The sequence below is a fragment of the Barbatula barbatula genome (assembly GCF_947034865.1).
Source record: "Barbatula barbatula genome assembly, chromosome: 5".
Lineage (NCBI taxonomy): Eukaryota > Metazoa > Chordata > Actinopteri > Cypriniformes > Nemacheilidae > Barbatula > Barbatula barbatula.
The window spans coordinates 23,030,367-23,048,776 of record NC_136769.1 but is presented as its reverse complement, the minus strand read 5'-3'; the positions used below and the strand labels follow the sequence as shown (position 1 = coordinate 23,048,776).

Below are 18,410 nucleotides of genomic sequence, written 5' to 3'. Positions count from 1 at the left end.
TGAAACCAAGTAAGTGAATTCGGACACTTTTGTGATGCGTCATGGGATTGAACGAGTGCACTCAATGATTTCCACTACACATGGATGCCTCTCAAATAGTGCAGTATTTTAGGGAATGGGAGCTATTTTGGACACAGCCAAGTACACATTAATGGAGGCTGTGGGGTCGAGGTATACACAAGGTACCGTGTGCCAATACTGACTAGTGTCTTACTACAGTCTAAAGTTTTGCCATACTTGTATTGCGCTGTAGAAGTTTGTGAATTGTGAAGTCGCACGTTTTGTGCTTGACATTATATGCGTGAGAATCACCACCTTAGAGATTGAAAGCATGGCCTGATGGGATAGAAGAAAAGGTCTCGAAAAGGGAGTCATACCTGGGGATATGAAGAATGTCCGCCAGAGCTTTTTGTCACGGGTCACGTCTCGGATCTCCCGTGTCATGTTCACCAAGCGGCCGGCCACGGGTGGAACTCTCCGGAAATCCAAGATTCTGTGCACAACAAACAAATGACAGCGGCAATTATTCATCTGTCATGTTTCATCGGATGGTTTCTCAAAATCTCCTTTTATCCACACGTCACACTTTTCACAAGATGCAGCAACACCAGACATTCAATCTTCTGTCACATTCAATACAGAGGAAGAAAGCAATTAAGAAAACAAACAGAATAGTGTCTGGATAATGAGTGTTTTCTCAAAAATCACCTGCGCTCCACAGCTGAGCGCACACTTTGACTGTACAACACCTGCATAAGTGATCCTTATTGATGTTTAAAGACACTTTGATTGGTGTTTAATCTTCTGGTCACATATGCCCTCCCCTCCATCCTCACTGCCTTCAAATGTCTTGTGCTTCCACAAAATCAATTCTGGGGAGGAATTTACTAAATTGCAATTCAATGAAAAACAGTCTATTGTCAAACAAAAATAAAGCGTATTACATCCATATCTTTTGCGTCTATACTGCCATCTCTGTTTGAAACATCAAATTGCAGGTTATACATAGACATTTCCTGTTAAATGGACGGTTCCTTTGAAGAGTTTATTTCAACAATGAGATTAAAATGATTCAAAAATCATGTTTTTTGTTTTGCATTCCAATTAATATCAATCAAACTGCACTTGGTTTGTTTTGATTCAAGCCATAATAACAACAACAAAAACTACAGCTAACTTAAAGACGTTAAAAACATATGAAAAAACAGAGCTATCTCATTTCGGAAACAAACTCTTCATATATTTGAATAAATAAAAAACATTTTGGGTCTATTTAACCATTTTTTTAAATTGACATGAAGAAATGTAATGTATATGATTTTCTAGGAATTTAAAATAGCTTTTATTGTAAACCTGAATTGAATTCTACATCTCATTTGACACCTTTATTCAATGTTTAAATTCAGGCAACAAACTGAAATCAAACAGCACGTCTTTTATCAAATTCAGACCAGGATGTGTGTGTTCACCTCATGCGCTTTGTGATAGCAGTGGTCTGTTTCGAAGAAAAGCCCACATCGTGTGGTGTGACTGTTTGCAAGATTAAACCTCTAGAGACAGATTGGCTCCAGGCCCTTGAGAGACAGAAACCCAAGACTTGAGATAAAACTACTCAGGGCGCAAAGTCACTCTGGCCGCTAGTGACAAAGAGCCCAGTGTGGACGCTCAGCATTCTAGGAACATTCTGTCAGCTGTTTGTGGAAATAAAGCAACAACACAGCGAGAAATAAAAGTGGTCTGTATTGAGATTGAATTTAGTAGCGCAGTGTTTCTTGTAAAAATCAATTGTTTCCGCATGCGCTCGCAAATAAGACATCAGTATAATATTTCACCGGCGAGCGTCCTTTCTCCAGCTTTATCGCTGTGCCAACAGAAATTGGCATATCAAACTGCACATTGTCCTGTTCTCACTAAAATACGTAATGGACATGACAGGCGCCTTAGAGAAGACAAAAAAGGTTCTTGGGGAAATGAAGTGGGTCTCGCAAGCTCAATTAGCGGCACAAAGCTGCTCTCTGTGGGGCGTCTTAAAGTCAACGGAGAGTTTCTCCTGAATTCTCACTGCTCTCTCATGCACCTTGTTACCTCGGGGTAACTGTAAGGTGTATCACCTCGAAAGCGCTTTCCAGGCCGTTGTCTAAAAATCTTGAGGGACGTGCGGGGAGCGGCGAGGATATCCTCGGTCGGTTTGACATCACAGAGCTCTCGTCCACTGGAGACCAGTGTCAGGCCACAACAGGTGTTTGGGTCAAATAACTGGGGAAACCCAAGTAAAGATCTCTGAGCGAATTTCTTAAAAACCCACGGAGTGGTTGAATTGGGATACAGTTCGCTGTCAATAAACGGATGCAGGCTAACAGATTGTAAATATTATTCATTTTATTATTCTTTCACTTACGTACATAAACAGCACGGAGTAAACGCGTCATCTGTGTCTGAATGTTAGGATTTGCCCAAAACAATTCTTCCCTTGGTTTTTTCTGATCTGGTATATGTTCATACCGAGCATCTTTTTCTATGTTTACACACTGCATCATACCGGTAATTTACTGGTAATGCGTCAACTTAGCATACCGAAAATGTGAAAGAACATATTTATTGGTATTATTCATGCTGTGTTCAAACAGGATCTGTTAAATTAAATTTACCAGTAAAGCTAATGACAATGACATCAGTAAAGTCTGGGCCAAAACTGCATCTTATTCAACTTTAATGTCAGACTCTCATTCCAAAGTCTAAGATCTGCCATCCGTAAAACACCTCCAAAGTCCAAACACTTCTGTCAAACAAAGATAAAGACCAAGTAAACTATGTAAGGAAGCAAAAGCACACATTATTGGCAATGCTTAAGGTTATATGGGTTCATTGTTATTCAGGTTAGCATAGTGGGCGTCTCTGGAACAGTCAAATATAGTCAGATCTAAGTGGAAATAAATACACACACATAACTCTCTCTCTCTCTCTCTCTCTCTCTCTCTCTGCAGGTGTTTTAGTCTTACCTGTCAAGATGAAATGCAGCGATCTCTGCGTTGTGTCGCTCAAAGTCGGAGAAGTAGAAGAAGTCTGGAGGTGTTTCTTGCTCCCTGGTTTGTCTACGAGAGAAAGGAAGATGGATGTTAGATGGGACTGCTTGTTAGACCCTGAGATGCTCGTACTATCACAGCTACATTTATAATGGCATGCTAGAAAATATTTACAAACAGCATGCGAAAAAAACTACTATTTCTATAAGAACCTCCAAACCTCTTTCAGAAACCTAAACAGTGTTTCTATATTTGGTAGACACTTTTGTACATTACATTTTATATCTTACTTCTTTAGCAGACACCTTATGAATTCTCTAAACAGCATTTATCATTAGCATGTGCGATCGAACCCGTGACCTTTGTGTTGCTATGACAAACCTCTACCATTAAATCTACAGGAACACAACTGTGCTTATAAGGTATTCATTTTAAGTGTGCTTTTCCTGGGAATCGAACCCAAGATGATTCAGGTACAGGACACGGAAACGGACAGCGTGCCAACTTCTGCAAGGCTGGATCAGCTACATAAGATGCGTGTGTGTGTGCGTACACAACAGATTTTGGCAGGAAACAACCTGCAGGTGCATGTTTTCGCTTCACGAGACAGACAGCTTACAAGACTTAGACGGACAGGCTCAGACAAAAAACCCTAGAATCCAGACATGCAATAAACAGTGATATCACTCATGGTAACTCATGGACATGGGTGTTCCCCAAAAGAAGTGTAAGATCTTTCCTGGAATAATTACATCACGAGCCCATGAAACAGAGGTGTATATCAGATTAGCAATCCAGGGTTTCTGCTCATGGCTAATCTCAGTTAGCATTGGTCTTTTTAAGGTTACTTCCGAAATTCTTAGAAAAGAACAGACTGTGGATCTTAATCTGATGGAAAAATGTTTGAGGATGGAAAATTCTTGACAGTTTGAGACATCGTTGAGATGCTCTGACGAACCATAGCAGATCCTTTCCATTTAATCTCACTTCCATTTCATCTAAGGGTTTTTTAGGAAGTTCCCTCTCATCTCCAAAACCTTCAATCTCTCCAGACCTAACATTCTATTTTGTTATATTATCTATTTAGGCGCAAACATTGGCATTTTCATCCAGCCATTAGCTCTAAGTGCCTTCCTCTCCACTGTCAAAACACTAATGGAAAAGACGTTTGATATATTTTCATGTGAGGGACAAAGCAAAGCTTTCCTCTCTGAAATCACACTCCGCAATTATTGTGGTTTACTACATTTCCTAGTTAAAAAGGGAAATAATGGATTTTTATTTGCCAGACAGAGCCTAAAATGTAGTGCTGCTGATCCAGGAAACTTCCTCTGGAGATGTGACTCTCCCGAATCAGACAGCAGTTTATTAATAGATATTTACTGTATATTTATTTTGTATCAGTTTTTGTTGATATAGAATCAAAAGAAAAACAAATGTTATGATAAATAAATAGATATAATGCCATAATCCACAAGAGGGCGTGCGATACAGTGATGTACAGGGAATGGCTCAGAATGAAAAATATAGATTTTTATTCAATAGGGTAGACACTGTTCAAACTATTTTGTTTTATAATGTAAAATTATCAGGAAGTCCAACAAATGATACAGTGTCAGCAATTTGTCTGTCTAGGCTGTTTACTGTTAACATTACTGTACTACAGTAATAAAAAATTGTGATTCATACATAGATGGTGCCATACAGAGTCTAAAATATTAGGCATGAAATGGAGAATGGAGATCTGAAACGGACAAATTGAATTTATGTTTGTACCACATGTAAGCACAGCACATGTCAGATCCACACGACCACAGCACTGACACAAGAACATACTGCTGTGTAGATGACATGAAACCTTTATGAATATCTAGTAAACACATCTAGTAAAAACAACAGAAAGTGACTCAATTCGTGCAAAATGAATGTCCTACCCTCCATATTGTCACAACGCCTAAACGTCCCATAACGGACAAGCACAGGACATTTGTTCAAATGTTTCTGAAATAATATGTGCCGTGGCTAAAAAGCGCCTGGAGCTCTTCTCGGCTGTTACCTCTTACTGAGCTGTGATTGGCAGGACGGTTGCCACGGTCACCCTGACCCTGCGCGCAGCCTCCAGTCTGGGAAGAAGTCCTGCCGGTTTGACATGTGACAGCTCATTGTGCTCCAGGGGCTGACGGGTGGATCGCTCAGTGGTTGTGCCATATTAATGTGCTTTTTTTCCGTGAGAGAACAGGAAGATCAATTATCTTGATATAAATCTCATTGCCAATAAAAGCAGGAGACAGCCTGCGTGTTTGTTGTTTGCAGAGCAGCGCGAGAGCCGCGGCAATACACGTCGCTCAAAATGGCTGTATGAGTCCCCGTAGGCGCAGGTAAACAAAGCGAGGTCACCTTGGAGTTAAACGCTGGCCTGCTGAGATACTTCAATGACATAATTCTGTGACACATCTGACATCCAACGTACTGTATCGCTACACGGACTGCACGTTAAGGAAGAGCAGGCCGGTCTAATTGATGTTCCCTCAGAGATATTAAAACTCATTTAAGTCCCATCACTTCTTTCGTCTTTCTGGCAGATGGCTTTGTCGAGCACTCAGCACATGGTGAAAGCGATGACAAAACATCAAGCCAGCCACCTGAATCCGTCTCTTTTTTATAGCGTGCGGTGTACATCATCAGAACAGTAATCAGATTAAAAGCTTTCTGGACGTGTCGTGTTCTGCCGTACTGGTAAGTCCGTACATTTTTCATCCGCTGTACATTTTCATATGTTCCCCACATGAAACCATCATATTTCCAGCCAGACCACTGCAGTAATAGTTATGCGTGTGTTCATTTTTACTTTACCACTCTATTTCATGCATTCTGACTCTTCTTTACACTGTTGAACGTGCTGGCTTCTCATGCTGAACATGGTCATCTTGTCAAAAAAATTAGTCAGGTTCTTAGTCCCTTATATCAGGGGACAGGGCAGTCGTGGCCTAATGGTTAGAGAGTCGGACTCGTGACCAGAAAGTTGCCAGTTCGATCCTCAGGGCCGGCAGGTAACGACTGAGCTGCCCTTGAGCGAGGCACCTTACCCCTACTTGCTCCCCGGGCGCTGCAGTGTTAGCTGCCCACTGCTCCGGGTGTACGTGTGTTCACAACTTGCTGTGCGTGTGTTCACTACTCTCTGGATGGGTTAAATGCAGAGGTTACATTTCAGGTATGGTTCACCATAACTAACAAATAGGGCACTTTCACTTATTGGACAATTCTCCTAGAAAGCACATGCACACGTCAACCGGCGAGAGAAAGAGAGCGCCCATCAATGTGCATTGTTCGGGTTACGGAAGCTTGGCTGTGTGTTCACGGCATTTCAGTGATGAATGTTATACAAACGGTGGATGTAACGCTGGATAGATGGTTTGAAACTGATAGATGGTCCCAGCGCTAAAATATGCATGAACTGCATGCTGAGGTCATGTCTGTGTATTGCTGACAATCGGCACATACGTGCATAATGTAAACAACAAAAACTTATTGTGAATCAACAGTTATGAAGGGATAATGTGATGATGTATTGTGTGCTAGTGCTGTAGTTCCGCCCCTCTGCATGCGTTCAGGGCTCGCTGTTTTCGGAAATAACCGTACAGCTGTATCTGTCTTTTATAAATGTGATCAAACTAAAACTCTTTGAAGGTTACAAATATTAAATACACCTATATAGGTGTTCAAGATTAATGAGACTCTGTGTTACCTCTGCTTTATGAGAACCAAAAAGTCCAATGAGGTGTGAACAGAACACACTAAACAACTGAATACATAATTCTTTCTGTTATTAGATGTCAAGAAAAACTAAAAAGACTATTGAATCATAAATGATATTGACTTCGGCAAACAGATCAAAGTTAAATTATTCATCATTCAGTAAGAAAAACATGTTTCATCAAATCTATGTATTTTCCAGACAGTTGCTTACAATTGTGAAGAATGTTTTTGAGCATTAGATACTTTTTGAAGTTAAGTTTTTATTCCTCACCTCGTAAAACAAATACAAACAGCCTTGAGATTGTGTGGTGAAAAGCACAAACGCATGAAATGACATCAGTGCAGATTCAATTCAACACAATTTGCAACTCATTTTACTTCTGTATTGTGCTGCATTTCAGAGTGAAACAAGACATTGAACAAGAACAAATATACTGGATTGGACTTGAAATCCTCTATCAACAGTTTGATTGAACCGTAAAAAGTAGGAGCAAGGCGCTGGACAAAAAAAGGGATTGGTCATATCTGTCATGATTCTGACGCATCATGTCATGTTTCTCTTTGTTTAGTGGCAGGATCATGACAGAACCTCATGTTTAATGTGGAGAGAGGCAATTATTGTTATGGTCTCCCATACACTCTCTCTGGTCTCGTCTCTGTTCCCATCCTCTCGTAACCTGATTATTGTTTATTGCCCTACACCTGTCCCTATCTTGATTTGGTCCCTTATTTAATGCCCTTGTGTCTTCTGTCTTGTGCTGGTTCATTGTGGTTTGTGTGGTGAGTTCCTGTATTATGTCAGTTTAGTCATGTGTAGTTTATGTCAAAGTGTTAATTTAAGTTTTGTTTCAGTGTAGTTAGTCCTAGTCCTGTCATGTATCCATGTTTTGTTATGTTACCCCCACGTGGGTCTTTGTTTTATTATTTATTAAATTATCTGTTAACCCCTTACCCCCTGTCTGCACCTGGGTCCTCTGTCCTTGTCTCACCACTCGAGAACCACGACAATATCCACCAAAAACGTGAGACTATTAAGGGAGTGGTCTAATGGGATTATTAACTTTAGTAAGCCATAATGTAGCTGTTTGAGCATAAACAACATCTGGAGTCAAGTTCACAGCAAACTGGGAAATTTGTTCAGAAATCGCGTTTTAAGGACTACAAATATCTTGTTGGGACTACAACGAGCGTCTTCCTGGGTTATTGACATCACAAACCCTGAAACGTACATGAAGCCTGCTCTCTGGGACACGGATATGGTAATGAGGAATGCTTTAAGTGGATGACCTATCATGACAGACTTGGTCAACTTGACTAATCAAAGCGTTTCAGAAGGAGGAACTTCATAGATCCAGAAACTCAACGGCCTGTTTTCTGAGACTTGAGACAGCAGTGTAGAATACAGGTAAAATATGTGAGATATAAAGCGTTGTATGAAAATCAACCTATTGTTGAGCACACAAAAAAACATACTGTAATGAAGATTTCAAAATAGACATAATAGCACCCCTTTAACAGTACATTAAAGGCACAGTGACAGCTGTCAGTTACTGGATTGGCCAATTTCACCAGCAAATATCTCCCGTCTGAGCCTTACACGTCTGTCAATACACATTTGCGATCAAAGCAGGCCGGCACACGTAGAGCAAAATGCGACACGCTTCGCCACGTCCAGATGGTCTAATTTAGCCGGAGAGGTCTCCAACATGTACAGAAAGACAAGCAGAGCTTCAGCCGTATGACCTCTCGCACCTTCATTCTCTCATTCTGCCCTGCTCTATTACCACCCGTATTAAAATATCAGTGCCACCTGCTTAAACTCTGTCACCTGTGTTACTGTCAGAGCTGCAGTGGGTCAAGGGTTCATTCTTTCAGCAGGTCATGAGCATTCTCTCCTTCAGACTCACAGATAATGAAATCTGCCCATCTGCAAAGTACAGCTGGCCAATGGAACTAAAATATTATAGTCTTTTGACAGTATTCAGCATATATCTATATTCAAGCATCTGTAAGGGTTTAAAAAAGAGTGATTTGTTTCTATTTACAACATTGTACACCACTGAATGAACCAGGGTTTAAGTCAGACACACATTTCCAAATGTGGGGGTCGTGGGCTGAAATGTTTGGGAACCCCTGCTGTATAAGAATAAAGACAAGAGCGTGGACGGTAAAAAAGTGGAACAACATAGAATTAGAGATGAGATTGGCTTTAGGCTTCAGACAGGGCAGTATTACGGAAGACAATGAAGTCTACCATCATCCAGATAGAAGATCAAACATTCCCAGCAAAGAAAACCTTCAACAGAATAAATGACCTGAAAATGTGAGGAAGAAACGTTCAGTGCCTTCTAAAGACTTACAGAGGACTTACATAAGCCAGCACCAAGATTATTATACTGTTTTATCTGCTTATGAGGTTCCTAACCTAATTCAGACAAACAAATCTTTCACAGAGTGTATTACGTGTATTTTTTCTTCCGGTTTTCTTCACATGAACTAGTTTTTTTTCTTTTGTGTACCCAAATAACAAATGTTCTGACCTGTGTCAAAGTTTCATTGCTTTGACCAAACAAATGGTAAACAAATGAAAAAATTGATTTATGAAAAAAAGAATGATTAACTATACGTTTAACTGAATATTTCTTAAATCATTTTAAGAAAATTTGAATTATTAACTATTTGGTATGACTTGTTATCATAAATGACGTGTTCAATTACATTTGTTGTCTAAGAACAGTTATTTTGTTATTAACGATGATTTGTAGAGCAATTTGCTATTGTGTGAAACAGAACACATTTACATATCAAGCACATTATATAGTGAACATTACACATGAAGAATTGCAGCTCAGAATGGAAAGGCGGATGAGAAACTAATGCCTTTGGAATGGAGCGTGCCATGTGTTTGAATAACTGGATTGGATAAGATTGCAAGTCAATGTGACGCTTTTCATAGTCTTTGTAATGAATGCAGCAATGATTTTGGGGTCTAATTTAACTTTGAAATGCAATTAAGTTCTGGGGGGCTTACGAAGGGTAGTTGTTGAACTAAACTGAGCAATTGATCTTCGAGTAATAACAGGTGATGAGGTTGGCATCGACTTAAACTCGGGGATGCTGAAACAAAGCGGCCGGTTGTTTCCGTTGCCATTTCCAACGTCAAACACTTTGCTTCACGCCTTTCACATACTGTAGGCCCACTGTACATTAAGATACATGTGATAATTGGAAGCAGTGCAAATTGCTGGAGTAATTATATTTCAGGGTTAAGAGAATTAAGGGTCATTGTGACTTTTAATTAGAGTTGCCCTAGGGTGCCTTAGGAAGATTACGGTACATCGATTTCATTTCTCTCTCTCTCTCTTGCCATGCTTAACTTTTTCTCTCAGAATATAATTGACATTTTCCCCAGGCAACAGATTCATTATGAAGCACAGATTCGAGCTTCTGTCGGTTTGCTGCACGTCGCATGTCTTGAGACGTTTCCTTCTGTCACCAACATGAGTAAGAGTCTAGTTTAAAACGGCTCTCCTTGTCCTTTCTGTAATGTTACCGTCATATCCGGAGTACACAAATCACTGTAAACAAACCAAACCAACAAGTGGCTGCGCTGCGGTAAGTTAGAGCCGCTCTAGACATTCCCAGCATCCTCTCTGACCCGCTGATTCTGTCTGAGAGGAGTTTGAAGTTTGGACATATGCCTGTTTTCTGCTGGCGTGTCGGTGTGAGAGAACATATGGACCACATGCCTCTCAAGGTCTCTTTAATTAACAAGGGAGAAAGAGGATGTGCTAGCTGCGAATCAGTGAGAAATCCCCCAAACCGACTGAGCGCACAGAGAAAACTCCTGCTCAGCACTTGAGACCCCCGAGGCTCAGAGCACTAATTGCAATTCAGTGACGGACTAAAAGAATTCAACTAACAACAGACTGGATATCGGCCTATTCTGCTTCTAGTGTGTTACCTTTCTCCTAAAGCCTACGAAAAAAACATGAGCAGATGTTTCTGGCACCCAAAACAGTCATAACCTAGTTTGACACGACCAATTTCTGCCTCGCTCTGACCCTTAAAGCGATAGCTCCCCAATACAGACGTTCTCTATTTGTTTTCTCACGGATTACTTTTTACAGCCAAACATAGTTTTTTCACACTTTATACATGTACTATGTAGATCACAAACTGAAGCTCCAAGAAGCGAATCCATCATGATAAAAGTTAAAAAAGCCATTTTTGGAGTGAAACGATCAATAGGTGTGTGCGAGGAAAACATATAACATTTTGAGCTTATTTAGCGAATTTGAAACAATCACATTCAAGGTCTAAATTAAAATACGGGAACACGTCGAGTTAGTCACGACACATGCTAGAACTAATGACACGTTTTATTGTTGTGTCGCTATATTTAAATTAGGCACTTTTGGGGATTTTCTACTAAATAAACGAAAAATGTTGTTTCTTTTGCAAAGTACTCAACCCGTTGAAGTCATTTAAATGTATTTATGCGTTTTCACGAGTTCAATATTTTGGAAGCTATTGACGTACATAAAGTGAAAGATGTTTTTATAAGTCATATGGGATGGATGGGACGATTATAAAAAAACGTACATAAACAATTGGAGGAAACAATAAAACTGAAAAGAATGTTGGTACTGTACCTTTAAGACTTCTATATGTAAATGACCTATGATTGGCCAACCATCTTTAGGGTGGGCCAATTCAATCTGTTATGTTTACAAATCATATACCAGTATGTCAAAACCACAGGTTTTGGCAATCTGACATCGGAAATTTGGCTTCGAAACTCTATAAGAGAAATAATTCAGACAGTTAAATCCTGTGAGACTTAAGAGGAATGATTGCCTCAACTTTTTCTGCAATGCCCAACTGCAGCACTTTGCTTCGCCTCGGCCCGTTCACAAGATTTGCAGGAAAATATCAAATTCTATGAAGGTTTCTTTGTACCACAGAGGATCTCTTTTCGCTACCGCAGATCCTCTTACTTCTGTGAGGAAATATTGCACGTCATATCTTGAGCGGGGACCTTTCCATAATTAATAATCCCTGTCTTGAAATGGATTTCTTGGAAAGGAACAGTGACACATTCCTTCTTCCTTTAGCTGGCGGTGTTTTGAGGGTCAGGAGGTATACGCACACCTGAATGATCTACCCACTGTTTTTACATACGAATGGAAATATAGTAACAGCATTACAAACACACTTCATTTCACTGTAACCAATCAGACAGCGCTCAAATTACTATTTCAATTACATTTCTTTGGTTAGTGACATTTTATGAATGTAAATATTAACAGCAGATTTCAGCTGTGCTGTCTGACACAAGCGTGGTGACCACAAGCACCTGCAATGCATGCCGACAGGGATTTACCCTTTATGCAGGTTGCCTACTGTTTTATTTCTGATGTGCTCAGAAAATATGTATTAACACTTTTATTTAATGCAATTTACAAAAAACTTAATCTTTCACTGGAGCAATTCAAGCTTAAAGTGCTACCGCATTTTCGCAAGTCTGAGCTGCTAATACAGACAACAAGCCGCACCCACCACACAACTGAGAACATAATGTTGTTGCGTTCATAAACAGCTATGAAAACGTACTGGTAAAAGAGCACCAGGACGTGATAAAACATTTTTCCTTTAAGAGTTTGATCCACTCAACTAAAGTTTTTTTTATTTGTGCAGTCAAATTTATTTGAATCAAACTGCAGTTTTTGTTTTTGAGCCATAATAACTCAGAATAATCTCATTTTGGAACCAAACTCTTCAATTGGACAAAATGTATAGATATAAGGGATGTTTATTAAACTTGATAAACTTCCCATGTGAAGAATCACAGATGAGATTTAGACATCAATGAGATACTTACAGTCAATGGAGAGCAAATGCAAATTCTCCCGCATCTCAGATATTTCTCACGAGAAAAATTCACTTTCACACACAAAATCTTAATCTCACTTAGAAGAGAGAGTGATTCATCATAGGATGCTAATAATACGATTTTAATATGAACATCCACATTCATTTTAAAGCTTTCAATGTACTTTAAAAACTTTGTTTATATTTTCATTCATTCAAAGACATTTGTGTAGAAACATCTGAGAAATGCATCAAATGTCCTGAGCTATGAAAGTGCAACATCTGAGCATTTTTTCTATGGGTAGTGAAACATCAAGAAAGCCACATTTCAAATATGTACGACATATCTGTGTAGAGATTCCCTTTATCGCTCTACACTCCAACAACAAAGCCGCGCTCAACTCAACAACCCAGCACAGACATGACAAAAGGGGCTCGAGAGTTAATGGATGTGCATTGTCAGTCGTGGAGGGGCGACAGGCCATCGGAGGGACATACAAACGAGCCATTACAGCAGCGCCAGATAATGAAACCTCAATCAAGGTTTAAGAGCGCCGAGGGCTGGTCATTCGTCCTTGTTCGTGCTGAGCCCAGATTTACCAGAATAATGGGCAGCGGAGATGGAGAAAAATTCTCATCCCGAGAGCTCCAGTCCAAAGCTTCAATCCTTCATGCCTTCAGAGGAAGAACAGAAGGATGGATGGGGTGTTAAAGGGGGGATGGTGAGAGGCGGTGGATTGTGGTTTAGAGCTATTTCCAGGGCAAACAACCAGCTTTGGTACACTGTAAAAATGCAGGGTTGTGGGGTCAAATATGGACATTTTCTGCTTTCAATTAAACCTGTGTTTGTCCATTTTTTGTTTGTTAAAATATATACCTGAACACACGCAACCCTTCACAACACGATACTTTAGTGCAAACACTTTCACTAACTAATTTAATGTCAAATAAATGTTTGTGTGTTTTGTGCCAACCCACAACTGTGGCATGGAAACTGCATTCTGCTTTTGTGGGCGCGTTTGTGCCACTACGTTCAATTTGCATAATTCCTTTAGCGAATCGACTGCTGAAACAACACAGACTGCGTTTGTAAATAAATTGCGCCATCAGCATGTGCAATTCGTCCTTAGTGAATTTCCCCACCGAGTGTTTCTCCCTGCCAGACAGAAGCCGAGAGAGAGCAGTGGTGGGAGCATTAAAGATGACTTGCCCAACCACTTCCAGCTTCTTAATTCCGATCTTGAGCACTTTTCCTGTGTCTTTCCCAGCACACGAAATCATTTGGTGTTTATCAAGCCTCGCGGTCTTGTATATCGAGCTGCTGTCTTTTAGCATGCAGAGCGCCGTCGCAGGGATTGATGGAGGACTGTGCTGGTGCACCTTGTGAAATTGCAGGATCTGCAAGAAACTCATCTGGGCGCTTGACAGCAGCTGAGATTGGGTGTAAAGAACGGTGCGCGCTCTTCTACCCGAGGGCTAACTTTACATTCTAATCTTTAAAGCATTTTTTCTTAAATGAGAAAACACTACAGACAAAGAGGAGCAGCACTTCAATCGCACATCCAATTTAGAGATGTCTTCGTTGCCAAGAGCATGTCATTCTCCAGAATCTGACAAAACTGAAACAAAACTGTCCTGATTAGGGATGGGTACCGAGAACCGGTACTTTTTTTGGACCGGTACATACAGTAATTGGGTCGATACCAGAGTATCGATAAGCTCCGTGACAAACGATACTGTTATTGATACTTTCGTTGTTTTATCTCTGTGAATTCGGGTGTTAAATGGCAAATTAGAGGCTGCTGCCAGTCATTATACAACCCTGAATAATGTCCGAATGGCCGAAGTTTGATTGACGTTTGTGTGATATCTAAGGATTTCTATGATGAATTAGTTTGTTTATTAGTGAAAACTTAATTTGAGTTTAACATGGTTTTTAATATGTGCTAGTAAAATTATTACAATTATTGGTTAGAATTAGACTTTTTAAGTGTTACTTTATATTGCATATATCAATTTATAGTCTGTTTAATATTTGACCTGTGTTTCTCTCTCCTTTATCTTAAATGTGTGTTTCTCAGTAATAAGCTCTGTGTGTGTGAGTGTGTCTTCTGTTTTCACCTTCTTTTGTTTACTTGTATAACTTTAAATGTTTTGCTTATAGTCAATGTTTTCTTGTGCAGCTGCTTTGTAACAATGAAAATTGTAAAAAGCGCTAAATAAATAAAGTTGACTTGACACAATTGTGCATGTTGTCCTAGAGATTAATAGAAGATTTTTCATTCAGAAATGACAAATACTGTATGAATGAGAACAATTATATAAGTCACCTATAAAACAGGAAGATTTAACTTATTGCAACATCTAAACCTACAACTTGCTTATTAGACCCCATGCCAACTAAATTATTAAAAGAGCTACTATCTGTTGCAATTGAGCCCATTTATAACATAATCAACTCGTCAATTAATCTAGGCCATGTCCCAGGACCCTTTAAAATGGCCGTCATTAAGCCTCTAATCAAGAAACCAAACTTAGATCCAAATGAACTTGGAAACTATAGACCGATTTCATATCTCCCATACCTGTCTAAAATTCTAGAAAAAGTAGGGTGCACTCAGTTGTGCTCTTTCTTACAAAATAACTTTTTTCAGTCAGGCTTTAGTCCGCATCATAGTACTAAAACTGCACTCGTTAAAATGACAAACGATCTGCTTATAACATCAGATAAAGGTAACATCTCACTCCTGGTCCTGCTTGACCTTAGTGCTGCGTTCGATACCGTAGACCAAAATATACTTCTAGATCGTTTATACAATTATCTGTATTGAGGGACAGGCACTACAATGGTTCAGATCTTACTTGTCAGACAGACATCAATTTGTCCATTTTAATGGGGAATCATCAAATCTAACGCAAGTAAATTATGGATTACCTCAGGGATCGGTTCTGGGACCCGTGCTGTTCTCCATATACATGCTGCCCCTCGGAAACATTATTAAAAACATGGAATTAGCTTCCATTGCTATGCAGATGATGTACAGCTATATATCTCATAAAGACCAGATGATTCATCCCAGCTAACCAAACTGGCAGAGTGCATTGAAGATATAAAACATTGGATGACCTATAATTTCCTTCTTTTAAATTCTAATAAAACAGAAATATTACTTATCGGACCAAAGACACGCAAAACAAATATTTCTGATTATAAACTGCAAATTGAAGGATGTACTGTTACTCCAACAAATACAGTAAAAGATCTAGGCGTTATATTAGACAGCAACCTGTCATTTGGAAATCACATCTCAAATGTCACAAAAACAGCCTTTTTCCACCTAAGAAATGTTGCCAAGTTACGAAATATTCTGTGTGTTGCTGACGCGGAGAAGCTTATTCATGCATTTATGACCTCAAGACTTGACTACTGTAATGCACTACACCATGTAGCATGTTTTACCCTTTTTACCCTTTTGTTTGTTTTTCCCCTGTAAGCTGCTTTGGAACAATGCAAATTGTGAAAAGCGCTATATAAATAAAATTGAATTGAATTGAATATAATGTCATAAAGTTTATTTTCAACAGTGCATTCAATTTTATGAATGCACTGTTCTTTTAAAGATTAAGAAAATAATACAAATGCCTGTTACATAATATATAATCCACACAACTATTCGTACTGTATATTTAGGAGAGATTGTCTGGAGTTTGTTAATGAGGTATATTTATCTTGTTTAAGGATGTTTGAATATTTCTTTCTGAAAAACTAGAGAAAAACTGAGCTCTTTAGGAATAAGCGTACGCTCACATACATACTGTATATATCCGTGAAACAATATGCTGGTTGAGTTAGGATAATAATGGCAAATAACCTCAATTTGGCCCTGGTTCTGTAGACTCCCGTCAAAACAATCTCATGTTAACATTTGACTAATGACTCTCAGCAGTGCTGTTATCTTCCTATATGCCGTGCGCACTTTTGGAGACCTCTCTGATTTGAACACAGTTTCTTGCCACGGAGGTGTGAAAGTACTTTAAATGAAGTGGAAAACAAGCCTGAGTTTTTAACTGTGGGATTCTGGCTGCTGCTGAGGTTCGATCGAGCCAGAGACAGAAATCATTTTCTCCGAACCCTCCATCTGTGTCTACTTAAACAAACAGGATGAACCAAGAATGGTCCACAATAACAGTTTGCACATTGTCCTCTCTTCCAAGCAGCTGGCTAAATGTTCTCCAAGCTAGTGGTTCTCCAATGGGTGGATTATAACCCTACAAATAGTCACTAAAATATTACAACTAGAGAAGACAACAGGAGAACAATGTGTTGCTAGAGTAAAAAAAATATATAGTTGTGTCCTCAGAAGGCTGCACTCCAAGATCAAATGCATCCCAGAGACAAATTTTGGGTAGTTTCATCTACAACAATGATGGTAAATGAAACGACTAATTCAGGTTTTATTTTAAAAAGTCAGAAACGCCTCTGCTGTGTCCCGGCAGCTACTGTCACCAGGCGACAGGACAGGTGGGTGGGCACAACTGGTGACACAAACAGGATCAACCTATTTTGGTTCGATATTTATGGACTTCGAAGACCATAAATTTTAAAGTCTGAGACCCTGTTTTTACATGGTATTAAGATGCGTTTTGGTCGATCGGATCACAAGTGGACACCTTGTGATTGAATCCGTCTCTTTTGTCCGCTTTTGACCACTTCCGCCTGAATTCTGCGAGAGGAAGGTTTACGGGCCGCTAAATACAAAAGCTTTTTGGATATTTTAATCGAAAATACTAAATAAGATACATTACATATGAACGCTACCGGAGACGGCAACAACTATACAGGGGGCAGCATTCTTTTTTTCTCAGACAGCCGCAAGATCAAAATGCATCTTAAAGGAGCCGTATGTAACATTGACACCTAACGGTTGAGCTCGGTATCGCAGTCCAAATTCTAAATATACAGCCACAGTACTGCTTTATGGTATCCTACATAAAAAATCTGTCAGTCAGTTGGTGAAAGCCATTGCACAACTACTGTTTGAAAGTACATCCCATTTACAGGCCCAGGACAAAAAATGTATGAGGTGTTCCCCTCACCTTCAGGCCCAACCAGTATGCTTATACTAGCCCTGATGATGACCCTTGATGTTAAGCAGTTGAGATCATAAACCAAAAGCCACAGTTATGTATGTACATCCAAAGTTATTCCAACAATTTAAAACCTCTTGAAGTGACCTGTTCTTATTTCGTTACTCTGGTAGTACGTTAGTGTTAGTGATCCTGCCGTCTTCCACTTTCTATAACTGTATCTACTTCATACATAAGACAAATGCATTAGCTGCACTTAGTGGTCATGCGGAATGCGGGCGGATGGTGGTGGCTGACCAGGATAAAGGGATTTTTAAATAACACCAGACTTGTTTTTATTTTTGTATAATGAGAACCGAATCTAGAGCCAAAGGTTCTTTCAGGCAAGGTCATATTTCCTTTAGGAAAGACTATGCTTCTAAAAAGGGATACTGTAGAAATCTTGATGTGAACTTCCTCTGGGTTCCTTAAAATTATTGAGCTCTGGTATGGCGTGTAGTTGGCATGAACACAATCTTTTATGTAAACTGTGGAATTGATCCACAGTTAATGATGTATAATTCACATTTTTGCACGACCCCGGTCACACTTGTTACAGTATGATGATTATTTCATAGCTGCTGTCTCTAAATATCTTTCAGTAAGCAGCTTGCATTCTTCTTCAATGGT

At 39.5% G+C, this 18,410-nt stretch overlaps 1 protein-coding gene across 1 annotated transcript in view; it reads right to left on the bottom strand.

Moving 5' to 3' along the window:
• The window catches only part of fam20ca (FAM20C golgi associated secretory pathway kinase a), a 50,761-nt gene that overhangs the window by 10,317 nt on the left and 22,034 nt on the right, over window positions 1-18,410 (bottom strand). Inside the window, exons 4-5 of the mRNA XM_079456215.1 lie at window positions 3,000-3,092; window positions 378-493 (exon numbers count right to left, since the gene is read on the bottom strand). Coding sequence (XP_079312341.1) covers window positions 378-493; window positions 3,000-3,092 — 209 coding nt within the window. The remainder of the gene's footprint in view (window positions 1-377; window positions 494-2,999; window positions 3,093-18,410) is intronic.